The 22883-nt window shown below is 38.3% G+C and overlaps 1 protein-coding gene across 2 annotated transcripts in view; it reads left to right on the forward strand.

Moving 5' to 3' along the window:
* tmem266 (transmembrane protein 266) overlaps positions 1–22883 on the forward strand; it is a 74215-nt gene that overhangs the window by 12778 nt on the left and 38554 nt on the right. Inside the window, exon 3 of one of the 2 annotated variants that reach the window (XM_056264973.1) lies at positions 20605–20793. The exons of the other annotated variant lie outside the window; for it this stretch is intronic. Within the exon in view, the coding sequence (XP_056120948.1) occupies positions 20605–20793 (189 nt within the window). The remainder of the gene's footprint in view (positions 1–20604; positions 20794–22883) is intronic. 2 annotated transcript variants of the gene reach the window in all.

A 22883-nucleotide genomic window follows, 5' to 3' on the forward strand; every position in this document is an offset into this window, starting at 1 on the left:
AAAATAGAGAAAGAGAGTGAGGGCGGGGCCTTGATTTCGCGGCTTTACTTCCTGCTCACGACTGCGCATGTCTGGTCCCGAAAACGCAAGTGCGCAGACTCAAGTCCCAAGATGTCAGCGCCATATCGGGACTCTGGCGGCTTCAGGTCTCTCCGATGAAAAAGAGCGAAGGGGCGTCGTCCATCTTTTTTTACAGTCTATGGTCTCACCGCACCGGCACGCAGTTTGCACGTCTAAATTGCAAAGTTCATTGCAAAGTTTTTTTGTTAAGGTTTTGTTTACTGTGTGTGAATTATTTAATGGAAAGCACATTCACTTCTAGTTGTCTTGCTGTTCATTTTAAATAAACGTAGAGCAAGTAGCTGATCAGTGTCTGCTCGTTTATTCAAACTAAGTTGTTCTATAACAGACGAACGTCGCTCTGCATACGTCATCTCCTTCAGCGCTCTGATTGGTTTTAGGTCTATCCAATTGCGCCCAGAGGCATTTGAGCTACGTCCGTTGGTGACGCCCCTTTGGGAATGATTTGTCTATGAAGCTTTGCCAGACCATAACTCAGTTACAACTGAGAATGGTCTGGTTTTCACCAGGCTAACAAAGAATGCAAAATTAAACAAATTATACATAACACAACAAAAATAAATCCTAAGCAAAACCGCAGGACCTAGACATCAAATTTCTGAATGTGCACAGCTCCACAAGAAAACATGCGTCAAATTAAATACATATATTAATGCAATTAAAATACAGACTCCTTTATTACTTGACATCTTTAACAACCCAACAGGATAACTCTGTGTAAAAGGCAAAACCTCAACAGACAAATATACATTTAATTACACATTCCTTTAAATAAAACAATTGTTAACCACATAACTTGATTACCCTTAAAACGTAATACCCCAACACACACACACACACACATTCCCGTTCTGTGCTCCGAAAGTGGAATGAAAATAAACAATGAGATTCAGCACGATACTCCTCAATGTTATTAGGTTAAATACTGAGTGCTCAAATCCCCAAAATGACCATGTCAAAAGCTCATGTTCTTGCATCAAGGAGTTTTGTCCCTTAATATGGTGCCTCAGGGTCACAACAACAAAGCACAATAGGGGCACTTTTAAAGGGGTCATTAACTGAGAATTCAAATTTTCCTTGATCTTTTGACAGGGATCTTTTGACAGAGTTTGTTATACTATAAAAATACCCTGTAAGTTTCAAAACTCAAAACTTCCTTGTTATTCCAAAAACTGCTTTTATTGAAACCAAGTCTGTAAAACAACAGGATTTCAAAAGTGGACACTTGTGACGTCAGAGGGCAGCTGTAGACCGCCTTTGAAGAAGAATATCAACGCCTACATTTACATCAGCGCGTCTTTGGCCCCGCCCACTGAAAAACGAGTAAAGATCGACACAGGAGCACAGAATCAATACCATTACCTTCCAAACGATCCTAATGCTAGGATAGGTTTTTTTTTTTTCAACAATGTGAATGTCTCAGCAGTGCATTGTTAGTATTCGGTTCGTTTCACTGTGGATTATTTGGTAATTCAGTCGTAGTTTCGACGCAGGCTTTGCAAACAGACTTGATATTGATCTGCCAGGAATGCCACAAACATGTAAGTAACCATGTTTATTCTAATGCCTGATCTGTGATCAGTGATTTCTAATGTGTAATCAGATAATTTTTCTCTCAAAATCGTTCAATACTGTTTATGCATCAGTAAATCAAGCCAGTGACTAAAAGATCAACTGAACATCGTTTCTCTTAGTAGGATGAAAATAATCTTATTTAAACTGTGATTAAAATATATACAGAAAGTGATCAAAGAACGATCCCTTTCCAATCGGCCAAGCTGTCAATCACACACCACGAGTTTATCTAGACACTTCCCAAAAATTATGAAATCAATGACTCTGTTACACTGCACAACGAAGCTCTTACTGTATTTACATCGTGTTTGCATTGTTATTTGGTGAAAGCATTCGTGAGAGTGCAGAAATTGCGTTGCAATAAGATCTTTTCATACACGATCAACATCCTGACTGTCATCTGCTCAATGCTCATCACTGCAACCTTTCATGTGATGGAAGATCTAAACACTTTAAAAACTTTTCACGATTCATTAATCTCGATAGCTGTAATAGTAATAAAGTAGTAAAAGTATTCGAGAGATTTCCACATATAATGCTAGCTATTTCTAGCCTGGCAAGCCAGACCTACACTTTGCTGCAAAATAATTTTTGCTGCCGCTAGGGTGCGTCTAGATTTCTAGGCTAAGCTATTTCATATGCAAACATGTCAGCCAATCACAGCAGTGGGCGTTTACACTGAAGACTCATAGCAGACACGCCCCTTCAAACAGTGCGTTCAAATCAGAGGGCTTAAATCAGGGTAGGAAAAATGCCTTTTATTTCTAAATTATGACAATTTTTGTTTTTAAGTAAAAATCATACTAACATTATAAGGGCACCTCAGGAAACATTATAAAATAATCCAGTTCATGACCCCTTTAAGTGAGGTAATTCAACAACATTAGGATCTAAGAAAGAACTTGGATACCAGTTTCACAGCTGAGTGTTCAGGGGCGTCATTGCGGTTTTGACATTTTCTATTACAAAGTTGGGTTGAGGGGGTTGTATTTTTTATTATTTTAATAGCCTGTAGCCTTTAGTTCATGTCACAGCCTGACAAAATAAAAATTCACTACTTGCTAGTCAGTGGGAGGGACACTCTCATTCCAGAGAGCACTTGATTGGTCAAAAATATGTATATGCCCCTTTGAACAGGATTAGTCATCAATATTTTTGGTCTGTTCTTTTAAAAAATAAAAATTTTACACTGAGGTCTAACTGCTAACAGGCATGGACTAAATGATAAAACCTACAAAACTACAGTTTTGAGTTAAGATCATTAAATGTTTTGGCTAATGGGACACTTGCTACTTTTGTAAAAATAAGAAGTGTTTAAGTACCAAATTTCTATTTCATTTATTTATTTTGTTTCATTTACCTCGCTGATACGAACCAGAAATGCCTTTATGCCTACATATTGACATTACAGTGTATACATTTGTCTTTCTGGTAATAGTGGAATGACTTATGCATGACTAAGAAATAACAGATATTTTAAAACTTGGCCACCCTTCTGAAGGTGCTGCTTTATTAAATTTATTTTTATTGTTATGGGTCAGATTTGTCAAGATTACTTTTTTATAATCCTTGCTCATCCTCATCAGAAGCTAATATTATTTAAAATATATATATATATATAATAATATAACCATAGTCAGTAGCTGCAGTGGAGCAAATGTAAAATGTGAGTGTTTTTTTTGATGATCATTTAGTCCTATTGTTATTGTTTGTGTATGTCCTTTTTTCACCACACAAGGTGTGTGTGTGCAGTGTGAGTGATTGTGCACACGTGCATGCATACTCATGTGCTCATGTTTTCACACACGCATGCTTACATGCACTCTGACACACCCTGAGGACGCCTTTGTGCTTGAAACAGGTCAGCTAACATTTAGCCTCGACTGTTCTGTCTAATGAGGTCTGTCTTGTTGTTTTGTGCGAAAGCTGATCATTTTCTTGTCGTGACATTCAATTTTTACAATAAAATCCTCTTTGCATGTTTTGCAGGAAGATTATAGTACCATCAAATTATTTATGATCTCACTATATAATAATTACACAATTAATCTGCTCATTTTCATCTGTTTGTAGGACTCAGGTTCTTCAGATGCAGTTTGCAGGGATTAGTTGAGATGCAGGGCACTTTCCATGTTCAGGGTCCAAAATAATATCTGACTCTTTAAAACAAATCTTTCAACAAATGGTCAGTTAAACAAGTTATATAAATAGTTATATATATATATATATATATATATATATATATAGACTGTCAAAATCAGAAGGTCATACTCGGTATTAAAGTAGCTTTTTTTCATTAATTTTAAATGAGTTTTGCCTTTTGCCCCCGTTACCTAAATTTGTGACATTTCAAAATATAGACACCTAAAATATGCTAGAAAACATAATGAATAAATTAAAGCTGCAGTCCGTAGCTTTTTTGGGGTTAAAAATGATCCAATATACATAACCAGCCACTGTTCAAAACTCTCTGCTTGCCGTAGCTCGATTCAAAGCGGTAAGCTTGTAATAATGTTTTTAATTCCAGTGGTACTGGTGCATTTCCGCGGGAGATTCGAGCATGTCTTTGCGTCATTACGTCACATCTGTACACATAAAGAAGAGTCTCGGCTAGTAGGCTATATTGCGTGTGAGGATGTTGGAGGTGGAGATTTAGAAAAGATAGAGAAAAGATAGCCTTTTCTCACAGCACTTGATATAATTAAACTTATCAATTTGATGGCGGATCCAGAAAGGTTCAAACGACAATCACCAGTGACAACAGATTCACCCGCTGTAAAATGCAAAAGACTTCGTTCGGACTTCGGAGTGGCTACAGAAAGAAGAGACTGCAACCGGAGCCATGCGAAAACAAGGATACATATCGGAAGGACTTACATGTAGTCACGCAATGCTGACGTTGTTAACATTAACAATTTGAGAACAAAGTATAATTTGCACGGTTTTGCGAGATATGACCCTAAGCTTATAAGCGATTGTTAGATTTAATCAGCGCGATTTACTGCAATGTCAGAACCAGAACAAAAGTGGACGTTTCTTACTAGTTCAGATAACATTTTCTGGTGAAAATTCTTATGTTGGTCATACTTCCAAAAAGAATAATCTGTGATTCTGAATGCCAGTATCCACACCGACGCGGTGACCGACAGCCTCACAGTCTCCTCAAACATTGTGTTCATCCGCGCTGTGCCGTGTCGAGGGTGTTGAACTACAACTCACGTAAAGTTGATAATTTCGCGAATGACTGCAATTGCAGATTTCGAACAGAGATGGCGACAGAGGAAAAACGCCGGACTGCAGCTTTAAAGGGTCATGAAACCCCAAACCAAATTTTCTGAGATTTTTACAGAGGTATGTGTGTTGAACACCATTGAAGACAATGTTAGCATCAGTTAGATTTAATAGTAGGGTTAAAATGGTTAAATTTGAGTTTTTTTCCGCTTTTTTCGTCTTCCGGGTTTAAAATCTTCATCGTGTCCACGTCACAGGCTGTGACGTGGCAGTGCACTGTGAGTGCGTTGATGACTCATCGCTGTCTCATAATTATTAATGAGACTGAGTTTTCATATCCTATGAGAAGACACTGTCTCTTAATTATTCATGACACCACGTGGATCTTTCCAATGACAGACATGTCAAATTGTGATATCGCGTAGTAGATGAGAGAGGCAATCATGGGACGCACGCAAGTGTTTGTTTTCGTGGTGCAAAAGTCCAATTGGGTTGAATATGTTTCCCCGCGATGCTGCCCGGGCTAGACTCTGGCTCCGGGCGGTTGGTTTTCCAGCAACCACGGACACATCTAAACGTGTGTGCCGCAAACATTTTTGAGCTTCGAGAAGTGGAGAGTGGACTTCGCCTTGTTGACAACCAATGCAGGTTGCGTCTTGCGAGTGATGCGGTACCAAGTCCCGAGGACTTTTCTATCCCTTCAGAGGTGTGTGTGTGTGTGTGTGTGTGTCTAAAATGAGAAGTCATCCACCTCCACAGAGCAATCTTTATTATGGGGGTTCAGGGGGCGCGTAGATCTAGGCTATGCACCGAACGTTTTTTTTAAGCGGAAAATTAATAATTTTTTAAATATATGTATTTATAGTGTCTATAAACAACTATAGATTTTATAATGACATTATAATTATACATGTAGCCTACATTAATATGTTCTCAATAGAATTACGATTACTGTAGGGTAATATAGCAGGGCATTCAGTTACTTTTGAAAGGACAATAATAAAGTGTCGTATTTCATAAGACTTTAACTTTGCCAGCTATAAAAAAATCGAGCATTTCCTCACGTTTTACCACTTCTTTTAGTGACAGTCGATATGCATGGGATACTGGCGATGACAGTGATGGCCATACCACACCTCTTCTCACAGCCATCCACGCCCATTTAAGTTGCATTTTTCAAAAAGATTGTGAGCTAGACTTGAGCTGAAAGAGGGGGGTTTCATGACCCTTTAACAAACAGGGTTGCAAATTTATCCTAGCTGTCACTCAAAAGGGACAAATTCGCCTTTGGCTAGGCCCCGCCCCCCTTAGTTACTGTTGCTACGTCCGACAAACAAACTTCATCTGGGCTCTGGTATCAACATGGCTTATGCTGTGACAGCTCTTCCTGCTGAAATTTTATCAAACTTTTATAAAGCAGCAAATAAAGTGTCCGATAGAAGTAGTCAAAAGGGGCTGCGATATACGTTTGAAGGCATACGTTCATGACATACAGGTGAAACGCAAGGAACAACAAGGCATCCAAAATAGAGGCAATGCATACCGGTCACAGTCAAAAAATGAACCACCGCATATCGTACTAATCGAGACGGAGGCTGGGACTAACAATATCAAGGAGCAACACTGTTCATGCAAAGCTGGGTAGGTCTCTATTCACTTCTATAATCGTTATTACAAAGCAAACGGACTACGCGAGTATAACGTTGTATTTATTAGCAGCGTGTGCTAGACGACACTTTTAGTTGTCAGGATTTGACTTCGGTTTTGGGAAGGGAAAAAAACGCACACCCCCCTCCAACCTCTCTGGGAAACGCGTATCTGTGTTACAAATGCCCCAGGCACAACGTTTAACCATATTTTTGATAAAACTACGACGGTAATAGCCTGCCGAGACCAAAAATATGAGACGGCTGTGTTAAAGTCAATGGAGCGCTGTGAAAAAGTGTCGGACCTCTGTGGGAGCTCGTTCTTGGCTGCGCTGTGATTGGTCAATCTACATTCTAGGGTGTGGCTTAGCCAAAGGCGAATTGCTAGTTTATAATTACTGATGAACTTATAATTCCCGTAAATGTTCTTATCTTTTTTCCTTAAGATTATTCTTTAAACAAAACTTAAGAACAATTCAAATTCTTGAAAAGGATCTTCTTAAAAGTCATTGTAAATAACATCTTAAAGTTAGGATAACCTCCAACTTGTGTTAAATCCCCAAAGTTATTTTTTTTTTAATTGGTTTGAAACTTGCTTCACAATCATTTTAAAGTATCTTCGGTATAGTATTAATGTGTGTAGTATGAATGAAATTCGGACTTACCGCATCCACTATGTTGTCAGTCATGTGACCTACCAGCGTCAGTTGCGTCGCTTCACTGCCGTTCACAAATCCTCTCTAGTGGTCTCATGGGACAGTAAAGTGTCCACTGGATGCACACTTCAGAATATTACCGGTAGTAGTAGGTGATCGGGGTACTTTTCGATTACTGTTTTACTGTTTTTAACACTACTGCAGACATATTACTTTTGTCACATACTGTTTTTCACCTTCTATATAGTTTGGAAGTAGCATATTCAGATTCAGACAGGAGGCTCTTTAAAAATGACTATACACGGCACATTAATGCTGAACTCTGTCTAGACAGTCTTGATGAAAATAATGTGAGCATTAAAATTATTACGGTACTCTGCTGGCAACTGAAAAGATGGCCTTTGAAATGTTTTTTATTGAGTTGAGCAGCGAGTCTTCGCCTACAATCATAAAACACAAACAACATTTTCTTCTTGAGAAAAAATATGATGATGATGTTCTTAGAAAAACATTTGAGAACCTGAGGAGTATCTTTCATGAATTGCATTATCTTAAGAAATTTCATGCATCCGGCCCCAGATTATGTTACTACTTGGATGTTTAAATTTTTTTGTGATGGGGGAAATCATGCAGTAACAGGGTTGCACACAATTTTGGGCTATAGTTTTACATAAATTTCAAATTCTGAATAAATTTGTTAATTAAAAATATATATTTTTACTAGTGTAAATGTGTAAAAATACCTTGATGGATACAGTTGAGAGACAAAAAGAATCTTTAAAATGAACTACTTTTCACCCTATATTAATTTTATTACATAATAGCTTATCAAACACATCTAATAGTTCGTACAGAACATGGGATTTGTGCCACATGTTTAAAAAACAAGTAATGGGACACTAAATATACCCTGTTTGTGTACAGAACCATATACTTTCATTTCTTATAGCTTTTGATAGATAGTCTTTAATGGCTCTGCATGAAAGGGGTCATGCAAACATGGCGAATTACAACACCAGACATCTGTTCACTTTTTTCACCATTATCTAGTTCATAATACACAATAGTTGTGTTCTTGTTTAACCTCAAAATACCGTTCACTGTCACACAAGTCTCTAAGATATGGCTGTGGCAGAAGGATGACGTGTGAATCTTTCCAGCGCACCCTCAGAAATGATTACATCATGTTAAGCACTTGGCTGGGACATGGGAATCTCACTGCTGGTGACAGGACTTCCTGCTGATTAACACAAACTGATGAATGCTGGTTGCAGCATCTGGCTGTGAATGTTGAGCAGATGTTACTGGGACATTAGTTGAAACCCCTCTTGAACTTCTACAACTCCTACATATGCGGTTTTACTACCTTATTTCTAGGCTGTATACTTTAAAGAGGACCTATTTTTGTCTATTAATATTTTCACAGTCTTTTTTTTTTTAGAGTCTACTATAGGGTTTTAATGCTTGAATGTTCAAAAACACATTATTTGTTATTGTTGCAGCACTTATCCCAGTCTGTCAGTAATGCTCTGTTTAATTCCTGTCTCCATGAAGCCCCTCCTTCTGAAAAGTACTAATGTGCTCTGATTGGTCGGCTGGACCAGTGTGTTGTGATTGGTCAATTGTTTCGAGTGTGTTTGGGAAATATCACGAAATATAACTACAAGTTTCAACACACTACATAAGGGCATTTTTGTTGAATTTAGCCACGTTTTTTGTAATGTTGTTTACAAGTTCTATAATAATAATAAAAAACTGTAAAAAAAAAATTGAAACATAAATTGTTGACAAATAAAAATTACATGAAAATGTCTTTAAAATATGACTTGGAAAAACTGCACTATTATCAATAATGCATCAATGTTTTCGAAAAAGAAACATCTAAAAAGGAATAGCTGCAGGAGTAGGTGAAGTTGAAAGGTAAATGAACCGCAGAAAACTGAAGCCTGTTCTATGACACATCCTATGAGATTAATAATCAGATATCCTAGATACACAACATAAACGTAACAACTTGTATCTGCGCAAAAGGACGCAAATGTTATGTGCTAGCTAGAAAGTGTTACTCCTGTTGTGGATGCTCTCTTCTCGTAACAACGCACTGAATTCACAACATTCAATTATAATAGTGCTCTCATTATAATGTTACGTATATGGCAGATTTGCGCTGCACATCTTGCACTTTACTGTATTTCTATAATCAACGTGATTCCAGGCGTCACTGCGTGCTTTCAAATCCATAGTTTTGCTTTATTTCGCTGGTCTGGATGGCATGCTGTCCTAACACTAACCGGTCAGACCTCAGGTACTGCCCTAAAACTAATTTTAAAAAGTTGTATATTTTTTTTAAGTTACGGCAATCTGTAGCCGTGTTTCCATTACCCTTCAAATTGCGCAAATTGAAATTGCGAATTGAAAATACGCCCAATGGAAAAACGTAAAAACTCAGAAAAGTTTTTACGCTTGCATGAGGTGGTTTTTCAGGCAGCTCGAAAAAGGAATATTTCGCAAAACTGTAATGGAAACAGATTTACAGGTCACCTGACGTAGATGGTATGTGGCCACGCTCAAGTATAAGGGGCTTTCCTTGCCATTAATGCTTGGATAACACGCCTACGTCTCCTTCGATTAAAAATAATGTGTGGTGGCTGGGATATATGTAAACCTACCAACATCCGTTCCATAATTGTTGGAATAACTTATCTCGAGAGGAAAAAATTACGTTTCAGTCGCATAACATCGGTGAATGGAAACGCCGTCATTTCGCAATAAGTTTTTATCGACATTTAGAAAGCATCGCGAAAGATTTGCGCAAATATGTAATGGAAACTCGGCTATTGTTTTCATGATCGATCACCGCTGTCATTTTCGAGTAACTGAATTCTTGGTCACATCCCTACTAATAACTCAACTCAACCAGGCCTCGCCCCCTTTTTTGTGTGTGTATGCCTTGAGCTGGAATGAGGAATATTGTGATGTGTTCTTTCCCGAATAAAACTCAAGACTGTATGGAGGCTTTTCAGGGAGTTCAGAAACCGTGTTACTGATACAGAGAATAAATCCCTTTGGAGTGACTTTGTGCTTTGTAACTTTGCAGACATTTTTCATGCTCAAACAGCAACATTACACACTAAAGAAAGTTGAACATGTAAAAAAAATCAATCTTTAAGGTGTGTAAATCTGACTTGTTTGTAAGCCTGTATAACACAACCGGTTTTCCGCCCTATTGATATTGTCCTCTACAAACTGTGCTGGTGAGTTCAGAGCCGTTGTAAAGATTATATCTCCTCTGTGATTTGCAGTGTGTTTTAGTGTCTACAGACGCCCACCAAGGGACAGGTTATGATGACTTTAGTGCATCCCATGCTGAAACAGCATTTTATTGTCTTGTAAGGTCACAGATTCTCATAACTCATTCAAATCTGGATCAAAGGAACTTGATATAAAAGAGAAACCTTGCATAAGCCAGAGATATTTCTTATTTAGAATGTTAACTTTCTTTTCTCTCTCTAATCTTAAAATTTAATTTCTACATTTACTACTTCATATTTAAAATCAAAAGTTGTATCTGTTAATATTAGTTAATGCACTAACCATGAGAAATATATTTGAAAAAATGTATTGCTTATGGCTAGTTAGCCTAAGGTTATCAAATGAGACCTTATTGTAAAGTGTTTCCAAAGTCATTTTCAACTAAAGTAATACAGTCATTATTATTATTACTACTACTATTGTCATATTTTTTTTACACATTGGACTTGAATTGACAATCCATTACAGTATTACAAAGTATTTTCATATTAAAATATTTTAATATTTTAAATATTTTGCATCAAATAGTTTAACTGATATTAATCTCTATATAAACATTGAAGTGTAAATACACTTTGCATTTGTATTGTTGTTAATCGTTATAGTGGGTGTTAGAAGGTATTTAAAATATAATATTAATAAATATTAAAAGTTATATCAATCATTATTATCAAAGCTTCCTTCTATGATTACAATAACTATATACTGTATAGTTATACAGTAAACCAAGCCTATTCATTAATTTAACACCGATTAACATTCGATTTTTCTGCATGCCTGCATAGTCTCTTATTGCAGATTCACTGAGGTTCATATTCAGTTGAGCTCCGCTCTTTTTCACTTTGCCGTCTGAGCGTTTCTATGGTGGAGCGCATTGTGATGTTCAAGTCATTTACAGGAGATACTGCAGAAGATTGTAACCTCTCTGTGAAGCGCTTGTCTAGAGACTAACATTTCCACCTAAAACATGTATAACATGTTCAAAATAGAGACATATTTCACTCATCAACCATTGCCAAGCCACTGTTATTGTTAGGTTTATGTTAAAAGTTCCAAACTCTTAGGGAAAATATGTTCCCTCAAGCTTAGCATTTCTTTCACTTGACAAACACTAGTGAGTAAATACATATTTTTGGTAACCAACCTTTATTTACGACATATTCAAGCTATAAAGGTTGAAAACGTAGTAACCCATAAAAATGGTGGGTGGGGGTTAATGTTCGTCCCTGTGGACTACTTTCTTATTTATTTCTATTGATTCTTTCCAGCTGATTTATGACCGTGCACTGTAAACTCACTGGGGGCAAAGTGAGACGGCAGCTAGTTTACATCTTATCAGTCAGCGGAAATAAAAGAATGTGGAGAGTATGTGCGACGACACTTGAATTAAAATGTATCGATATACACTGATGAGCCAAAACATTGAGCAGTCACAGGTGAAGCGAATATCGTTGATCATCTCCTAACAAAGCCACGCATTAAGGACTTGTTAGATTAGATGTAAGCAAACAATCAGTTCTCTTAATCAACGTGTTGGATAGAGGAGAAAAGGCCAGGAATTTGAGTGACTTTGACAAGGGCCAAATAGAGCTCCGGACGTCACGTGACCTATTCTGTTTATACCGCCATATTGGCAGGCCGGGGACAGCCGGGAGCGAATATGTAACGAATGACGGCAGCATGAGTTTCAAAGGCAACAGAGTGCACTTTAATTCAAAAGACATAGACCTGTACATAGCAAAACTTAATAGATTAAACATAACAGATCCCTATAACGCCACAAACTATTGAATGGGTTACTGCTGAAGCTAATGACTTTGCTACTTGCTCTATTCTTTGGAGTTTGCTCTTCTGTCTTCTGTTGAACACATCTAACTTCCGCCGCCTTTCTCTCTTCGGGGATGGAACAAGCTTGAACATAGATGGGACGTAGTCAGGTGAAAGAGGGTTGTCACTCTTTTTCCCTAAAACATCAGTAAACAGAAAATGGCAACAATTTAAGCTTCTTTTAGACTAGCTACATTAACATATATTAATTTATCTGACACTTTAATCCATAGCGACTTACAAGTAGACTAAGTACTAACATTGAAGATACACAGCAATGAACTTTAGTTAACAGAAAAGAATACCAACTAGTGATCACTATCAGTTAAATAAATCAGCTTGACGGAGAGATAAACTCTCAAGCGCTCAGAGTGTTCAGCGAGTGAAAATATATCTATGCTAAACTTATACGTTACTTAGCCTCTAACACACACACTGGCGTGTAAAATCTAGGAATTTATTAGCCAATGGTTAATGATAGACATTATTTAGTCGGCCAGAGTGAAGATTTAGTCGCATATGCGAGTGTTTTTCTCGCATTGTAGAGGGTTGGAAACTTAAACGTAATGGCATTACAATCGTCAGAAACCACCATTTAAAACATGTTAGCTAGCCAAGTTACGTTAGAAAGAACATACCTGATATGAAGTGATCACTGCACAAGCGAAATCCATTGCTTGATGGCTCCCAACCTCCCATCTCTCTGTTTTGTTGTGCTGGTTATCACGTTTTATTGCAGTGAACCATTTCAGTCGTCTATCAGGATCCTTAGGAATACGATAAAATGATTTCCCCTTTGCTTTCCTGCTCAGCAGCTGTTGAAATAGTAAGGTTTAAACAGTCTGGTTTTAAATTATCATTCGACCACTATCAATCATGCTATTGATACCAATGCTACAGCCGCTCTCCTGATTGAGTTTAGATTGCATGACGTCAGCCTCCGGATCTCTATTGTTATGGCAAGGCGACTGGATCAGATCATCTCTAAAACGGCAAGGATTGTGGGTTTCTCCCGGTCAGCAGTGGTGAGAATTTACCAACGGTGTCCGAAGAGGGACAAACCACAAAGCGATGTTTTATTACCAAAGTTTGGGAGGAGCACTTTCAAATGATCTACCCAATCAGTACGATTGGAGGCCTATATGTAGATAGCCGACTCACCTCCGTTCCTCGACACACTTTTCTGCATCCAGACTCCTCTCTCTCGGCTAGTTCCTATCCCAGCCAGTGGTACAGGCGGGGGAGTACTCCAGGATCGGGCCACTTTCCGAGCTCAGAGCCTTACCCCAGACAGCACGCCAAGTCGCATACTCTTTTACTCTTTATTTCCATATCTGATTATTTGTAAGTGCCAACTTGTGAATTAGTGACAGGATGTCGGGCACCCAAGGCTCATTGATGTACGAAGACAACGAAGGTCCCATCTGGTTCAAGCCAAAAGAAGGTCTACTGTGACACAAGTCACACAAAATGTTAATGATGGTTATGGGAGGAATGTGTCACAACACCCGGTGTTGCGTATGTGGCTGCGTAGCCGCAGACCAATCAGAGACCCTGTGATGACCTCGTCCACCGTCGAAAGCAACTACAATGGGCACGCGAGTGTCGTAACTGGACCTTGCAGCTGCTGTTTTCTCTTATACCACGTGGGCGGCCGTGTACGTGTGCACTGTTTACCTGGGAAAGTAAAAGCACCAGGATGCACTGTAGGACGACAAAAAGCCGGTGAAGGAAGTGCGATGCTCTGGGCAATGTTCAGCTGGGAATCCGGCCATTCATGTGTACATAAATTCGACACGTGCCACCTACCTAAACGTTTTTGCAGACCAGGTACACCCCTTTATGACAATGATGTTCCCTGATGGTAGTGGTATGGTAGTCTTTTAGCAGGATAATGCCCCCTGTCACACTGCACATATTGTTTAGGAATGATTTGAGGAACATGAAGAAATTCAAGGTGTTGCACTGGCCTCCAGAGTACCCAGATCTCAATCCAATTGAGAAACTGTGGGACCAACAAGTTTGATCCACGGCGGCTCCACCTCACAACCTACAGGATTTGAAGGATCTGCTTCGTCTTACGTCTTATTACGTCTTACGTCTTACGTCTTATCAGTACGTCTTATTACCAGAGAGACCACAGCACACCTTCAGGGGTCTTGCAGAGGCCACGCCTCGGCTGTTTGGCAGCTCGCAAAGGACCAACAGCATATTAGGGAAGTTGGAAAAGTGTCCTATTTAAATTGCATAGTCGACAACACTGGATAAACACGACTGCTAAAAAAATGGAATAGTGATGAATAAATACAATTCATGTAATTTTGTATAATTTCGAATCAGGCACAAGGTCTGATTTCAGAGATAACTGAAGACCTAGGTGCTCTCAGGCCCCCAGTAACCCCCTCTAATTTGTACACCAAACTTGGTCTTATGTCTGTGTCCTCTACTACTCGTCCTGCGGTGTGGCGAACCGAAACTTCATGCGGGCGTCGTGCCACTAGCGAACACTCATCAGTACCTGACAGCGCTACGGCTTTGCATATGGTTATTTGCAAATGTGATTTTGATGCCCTGAACAGTTTGTGCGTGTCAGGACTGATTAGAGTCCTGTTAGCAATTGGTGGGATGCAGTGCCAAGTGCGCAGATAGCATCAGGGAGGACGGGACGCCACATGCTGAGCCCGTCCTTTACCAGCCAGCCCACATGAAGGGTGTGAAAAGAGATTTTGAGGAGAAGTGTGATTGAAGCGCTGCTGTCATGGAGCATTTTGGTGTCTGTGAGGCTATAATGATGTACAGTACGCTACTGTAATTTATTATAAAATTATGTTCAATCATTAAATAAAATATAAAGAAAATTAACCTTTTTTGGACCATTTATTTTTGACAATTTGACATCATTTTTGACAAGTAACCACATTTCCTGCCATTACTGTAATGTGTCCAGATATTTCAGGTTTGAGTTTTTTTATTTTGCAATTATTTACAATGGTACAGTGTGATTTAAGTGTTTAGTATTTTTTTAAATTGTAATTTATTTTAAAATTGTAATTTTTGTTTACTATTATAGTTATTTATTAATATTTTGAATTAGGTTTTAGTTTTTTTAGTTTTTATAATTTTTATTCGTTTTTTTATATTACTGTTTAGGTTTACTTTTTTATTTTTTTCTAACTTTCTTTTTATTATATATAGTATTTAGTATATTCATTTTCATTTATATATATACATATACACAGTGCTGGTCAGAATTATTTGCCCCCTTGGTAAATCAAAGATGGCTGTAAAAAATAAATCTGATAAATATATATATAGCAAAAATCAAACCTTTCATTAAAGTTAAAGAATTGAAAGTGGGGAGAAAATCACATTATGAAATAAATGTTTTTCTCCAAAACACGTTGGGAACAATTATTTGCCCCCTTTTATTAAATACTTTTTGCAACCTCCTTTTTCCATGATACCAGCTCTGAGTCTTCTCCTTTAATGACTGATGAGTTTGGAGAACACCTGACGAGATCAGAGATCATTCCTCCATACAGAATCTCTCCAGATCCTTCAGATTCCCAGATCAATGTTGGCGCTTCTTCTCTTCAGTTCAGCCCACTCATCTTCTATAGGGTTCAGGTCTGGGGACTGGGACGGCCATTGCAGATGCTTGGTTTTGTGCTCAGTGACCCATTTTTGTTTTGATTTTGATGTTTATTTTTGGACCACTGTCCTGTTGGAAGATCCAAACATGGCCCGTTATAAGATTCCTAGCAGAGGTTGTCAGGTTTTGATTTTTTATCTCTTGGTATTGAATCGAATCCATGACGCCATGTATCTGAACAAGATGTCCAGGACCTCTGTCAGAAAATTAGGCCCACAGCATTAAAGATACAGAAGAGTATTTCATTTTACACATAGGGTACTATTTTATCCCTGTGTGCACCAAACCAATATTAAGAGTTTGCTGCCAAAAAAAGCTTCTTTTTTTGTTTTTGTTTCATTTGATCAACCTCTGTTAGAAATCTTATAATGGGCTGTGTCCACGCCCCACAGGTGTTCAATAGGGTTCAGGTCTGGAGACATACTTGGCCAGTCCATCACCTTCACCTTCAGCTTCCTCAGCAAGGCAGTTGTCATCTTGGTGATGTGTTTGGGGTCGTTATCATGCCGTTCGGCCCAGTTTCTGAACGGAGGGCATCATGTTCTGCTTCAGAATGTCACAGTACATGTTGGAATCCAAGTTTCCCTCAATGAACCTCAGCTCTCCAGTTCCAGCAGCACTCATGCAGCCCCAGACCATGATGGTACCACCACCATGCTCGACTGTGGACAAGACTCAATTGTCTTGGTACTCCTCACCAGGGCATCGCCACACATTCTGGACACCATCTGAGCCAAACAAGTTTATCTTAGTCTCATCAGACCACAGGACATGGTTCCAGTACTTCATGCTCTTGGACAGGTTGCTTACAGCAAACTGTTTGCGGGCTTTCTTGTGAGCCAGCTTCAGAAGAGGCTTCCTTCTGGGACGACGGTCATGCAAACCGTCTTGTTGCAGTGTGCGCCGTATGGTCTGAGCACTGACAAGCTGACCTTCCACTTCTGCAACCTCTAAAGCAATGCTGGCACGATTTCAGGGTGTTACCAATCTTCTTATAGCCGGCCATCTTTCTGGAGAGCAACAATTCTAATTCTCAAATCCTTAGAGAGTTCTTTGCCATGAGGTGCCATGTTGAACATCCAGTGGTCAGTATGAGAGTATTGTACTCAAAGCACTAATTTTAACTGCTCTAATACAAGATACAACAATTTGTATGTTTCTGTCAAGCAGACAAAAACATAAACATGATGAATAGGACATGTGGCTTTGCATGGTTAAACGACGTACAGCTATTATCACTTAGGGTGTACTCACTTTTGTTGCCAGCTATTTTGACAATAATTGCTGTATGTTGAGTTATTTTCAGAGGACAGTAAATATATACTCTATACACGCAGCACATTGACTACTCTAAAATATATCCAAGTTTCAATTCTATAGTATTGTCCCTTGATTAGATATACTCAAATGTTTGCTCAAATGTGAGGGGTGTACTCTTTTGTGAGACACTGTGTGTATATATATATATATATATATATATATATATATATATATATATATATATACTGCTGTGTATGAGTGTGTGTGTGTGTGTATACACACATAAACTCACACATACATGCATACATACAGTACACACACATATATGTATAAATATATATATATATACACTGTATACATACGATACATATATAAACAAAAACGTTTGTTAGATGCGATTAATCGATTTGACGGCTCTACTTTTTTTTGCATTACAGTGCAGCAATTAGTCATAAATAATGTCAGTGTATTATCTTTATATATTGCTTTCTTGTTAAATTATATATTGTCAATTATACCACGTCTCAGACAGATTTCTTCAGATTCACCCAATTATTCATCATTCATTCATGTTTGATGCATTGTTTGCTCAAAACACAACAAACACAGAGATAAAAGAAAAGCAGAAGATTTTCTGGAGAAAGTACAGTACGTTTGGGTCCACAGCCATTAATGTTTTAAAGATTGGGATGGGCAACAGTAACAGAAACGCTTCCCAGCATAATATCACTGTCTTATAATAGCATGCATGCAGCCTCTCTCTATTGACCCTGTATTCACAGTGGCACAGCTTTACTCTCCTAAGAATCTGTACTATTACATGCTTCCTTTTTTGTTCACCGCATATTTTTTTTCTTTGCACTGGCACAATTTATCACCTCTCATCCGGCACGGCTGGGACAGAAGCCAAAACCCAGGTTTCTTCCCATCTCTGTCCTTTCTTCTGCCCTTGATTAAGTCATCTTAAGGGTCGCGAGTATTGATTCCAGTTATGAGCATACATTATGATTACAATTATCACATTGCCGTTTATTTTGTAAGGATCTCCCTTTCTGGCTAGTTCTGGCTAGCGAGGAAAAGGAGTAGTTCACCCAAAAATGTACATTTTGTCATCTTTTACTCAACCTCACGTGTATCAAAACATATTTGTGTGAATTATTTTGTAAGTTACCTCACTAAAGTTCGATATCAAAAGCAACTGTGAGCATTGCAGAAGTATATATTCATTGCCTTGTTTGCGCTGAGATTGAGAACAGCAATCCCAAACTGCAAACGTGAGATGAATCAGCACACTAAATCCAATAAATCAAAGACAAAACCGGGCAGAACCAGCCATGACATCCAACTGTGGGACTTTGTTGTTTTGCCACAACATTGTGCTTTGGAATCTCTCGACACCTCATTATTGTAGAACGCAACGCATGATGCTCTGACCATGATGAATATTCTGGGTTTAGGAATCAATCTCGACACGTGGGACGCTGGCCACAACTTAATCTTCTTTCATGCATTACTTATGTAGCCATTGAGGTTTCGTATGCATTTCCATATTCCACTTCTGCTATTTGTGGCCATGCCCTTTTTGAGATTCCTTAATCTGCTTCCCGTCTGTTTTAGAATCACATCAGTCAGTAATCTGCGGGAATACGTCTCAATAATGGGATTCTGGGTCTCTGTGGCGTCTGTGATTCACTTCCCTCTTCTGTTGCTGGTCGTTTTTTGTGTTTGTGTCTCATACATCATGCATTGTCGGAATAAAACACATTCCTCATCCCTGACCTCTCCTGTATTCTGATACACCCCATGAATTGTGCTTATTATTTTTTTCTCTTTCTCATTTGTGCCCTTGTGTTATGCTTTGGTACGCTTTGCCTTAAGACAGTTAATTATTGCCTTATTTTCTGTTTTTATACAGTATACTTCTTATGATGTGGCCTGCCATTGTTTGCTGTTTAAAGTCAACATGAAACAACTAATTTTGCTTCCATATTGCGACATATTTCCAAATGAAACAATCAAAATTCAATGTAAATATCAACACTATAGGCTTTCAAAGCAATATTTATTTGGCACAAAACATTTAATTCTGTTAGTAATAAACACAGGGACTCACAGGGACTTTTATGTAGGGCCTTAATGAATCATTGACTCATTTGGTTTGTTCAGAAGAATCATGCAAATCAATCAGGTCACAAAAGTAACCTTTTTTTTATTTATTTTTATTTACATGAACCACCTGCGCTTAATCAAAACAAACTAATTTACTGAAATAAGTGTAAATTTCCGGTGTAAATAACTGTACTTAACCAGATATTTCACTACCAAAAATGCAGGGCCTGTAATGAATCTCATTTTAGTGAATCGATTCTTCCAGACGAGCCATGTGAATGAAGCAGTACGCTAAAGTAAACTGCATGATTTACATGAACCATTTAAACAAACCAATTAACTAAAACGAGTTTAAATTTCCAGTGCAAACAACTGCGGTTAACCAAATATTTTGCCACCAGAAATTCAGGACATCTACACACGGACTCAAATGAATCAGTGACTCATTTTAGTGAATCCGTTCTTTCAGACAGTCCATGTGAAGGAAGCAGTTTACAAAAGTACACTGCTTGATTTACATGAACCATCTGAAGAAACCAATTAACTAAAAATGAGTGTAAGTTTCCAGAGCAAACAACTGCTGATAACCAAATATTTTGCTACCACAAATTCAGGACTTCTACTCAGGGACTCACTGAATCAGTGACTCATTTTAGTGAATCGGTTCTTTCGGAGAGCCCATGTGAAAGGACTTCACAAAAGTACACTGCTTGATTTACACAAACCAATTAACTAAAATTAGTGTAAGTTTCCAGTGCAAACAGCTGCGGTTAACCAAACATTTGTGAACTGCTTCAATGGACCATCCCAAAAAACTGGATGTAGAAGTCCTGAATTTCCGGCAGCAAAAGTACACTGCTTGATTTACATATAACATCCAAATGAAGCGATTCTTTAAAATGAGTAACTTTCCAATGCATTGATCGGAAATAATTTGAAGTGAATGAATAGTTTCTGTTGTTGGTTGAAGGGTCGGGGGTTGAAAAACATTTCAGTGAAAGATTATGATGAGTCATTGCACTGATAAAGCATTTCGCAATAAGACCAGAAAATTGTATTAAGAAAGTAAAGGGTAACCGTTTTATTTTCATGTTGACTTTTCAGTACCCATCTGTGATGATAATTAGGTTTCATTTAGTCTGTGGTTCCAATATGAAAAGTCTTTGTGGTAATCCAGGTCATTTTCTTTATGGTAACTGGTTGAAGACAGTTAATGTAAGAAGACAACAGAGTAGTGTCCCCCATGTGTCCCCAGGCCCCCTCAGCAGGCGGCAGTGCCGGATCTGGAGGTGATCTCTCAGCAGGTGGAGGATGAAGGCCAGTGCATGGCTCCAGTGCAGCTGGTCAGCTTCGCCTACAGGGACCTTCCTCTCGCTGCCCTGGACCTCTCGCTGGCCGGATCCCAGCTACTTTCCAATCTGGACGAAGAGGACAACCAAGAAGGGTAAGAAACTGCTGGCACACATGTGATACTGCACAGAAACACATACTCGCACGTTTCCGCATCTGTGTAATTTGGAACTTCCCATTGACTTTAGTGCTATAAGACTAACCCAAATCCAAAAATTTGCTTTTTAGTAGTGAGTATAGTAGGGCTGTCAAATCAATTAATCTCGAGTTATCACATCTACCATAAAAGTTTGTGTTTGGCTCAGGCTACGTCTACATTAATCCGGATACATTTGAAAACGGCGTTTTCGTTTAAAAGCGCTCTCTGTCCACACTAGCGTTTTCAGGCTTTTTCCGACGTTTCAGTGTGGATGAGAAACTTTTGGAAAACACCTGAAACGCTAAATTCCCCTTACTGCACATGCGTAAAACCTTCTGCGCAATTCTTCTGATAGGATCATTTTATTTAGCAAAAGATCTCACCATTCACTGATGCTACAGCGCGAAAACAGCGTTTTCAAATTTATCCACTTTGGAGAGCATTTTCAAAAAGCTTCGTTTTAATTAATAAAAACGCAGTCTCGGCGTGGACGGAAGGCCAAAATGGAGAGAAAAATGTGTTTTAAAAAGAAAATGTAATAGTGTGGACAAGGCCTAAATCCCTAAATGGAGTCTTTTGGTCCTCCTTTAGTTTGCTGTCAAAGTATGTATTCACACACAAGAACGTGATGATATTGAATGTAGAGGCATAATATGACATTTTAGTCTGATATGAAACATTTCCAGTGCAACTGTTTCCTAGTTTGCGCTACTCTATCGTAACATTGTGACAGTGTCTCTTTGTTTGCGCTCTTGTCACCGTGCCACTTTCAGTTGTTATCGGATAAAGGATTCCGACGAAGCATACGCCAGACTGGGAGAGAAATATTCAGATATCCAAAAAATCAGGAAGAGCAGCATACTCTCACTTACATCAACGATACTGACTTTTAACTGGAATTCCAGGAATTCATTTGAAGCTTGGCAGGGGTGAGGTAAAAATAAGCCTCAACATGTCTTATAAACAAAAGTAGCCGAGATTTCAATCTTTATTGCATCTGACATAAAGTAGTACTCTAAAGGAATTTGTTTATAATATGTTGGCATGCTGAAATGATTTGTAATGCAGAACTGGATCGTTGAGGCTTGTTTACCTGTTGTGTTTCGGTTAAAAACAAACCTGGGAGCACCGAGAAAGATTTTTATTTTTATTTTTTGCTTGAAATGGTATATTTATTTATAAGATTTCTAATGGAAACTCAGACAACACCAAAATTACATCTTGAAAGATAAAATAAATCAAACAAATGACATGAAAGTGCTACTGTGCAATAACACTATTCTGAGACGGACCGAAATCCATAAATTGTTTGTTACAGAAGTTTTAGCTTTCAAAACCGTTACGCTTTTCTATAAATGGATTGGTTACTGCCATTCATAGCATTTTTCTAGCATGCCTTTGTGATCCATATCATCCTGTTGCATCATTTTAAGATTTTTGGATCAACATTTTTTTCTGCTTGTGTAATTCTGTTCTCACTGAGATATACTTTTGTCTGGACCACTTAGACAGGAAAAAGCCACCAGAACGCCATGTAAATTGACCAATCACAGGCCAATTTGTCTTTTTTTGGACATAGTGCAAACTAGACTAATGTCGTAATGTGTCACCTTACTTTTCAAACCTCTCCTACACTCTTAGAAGAAGAGGTTCCATGTAGAGGCTTAAAGGGTCAGGCGCTGCTTCTTAGTTTTAATTAATAGTTTTTTTTTATTTTAATTACATTTTAGGAGCTTGTAATCATGCTTTATCACAAGAAAGATTTGAAATAACGTGTTAAACATTAAGACATTTCTTCATATAGAACCCTTTTGCCATAAAACCCTACAGGTCTATATTAAACCCCATTGAACCTTTTTTTCTAAGAGTGTTTACAGTATGTCTGTGCCATAATTTTTTTTTTCAAATACCGGATGTTTACCGCAGGAGGTTGGATTCTCGACTACTTCACACCATATTTTTAAATGCCAGGTTTCAGTGGGTGTATTTGTGTTCCTCAGTGGTTAGTGTGCAAATGTGGCTTTAAAAATCATCTGGCAGCCGCA

This window comes from Rhinichthys klamathensis, unplaced genomic scaffold (assembly GCF_029890125.1).
Source record: "Rhinichthys klamathensis goyatoka isolate OS25496 unplaced genomic scaffold, OSU_Roscu_1.1 h1tg000228l_1, whole genome shotgun sequence".
Lineage (NCBI taxonomy): Eukaryota > Metazoa > Chordata > Actinopteri > Cypriniformes > Leuciscidae > Rhinichthys > Rhinichthys klamathensis.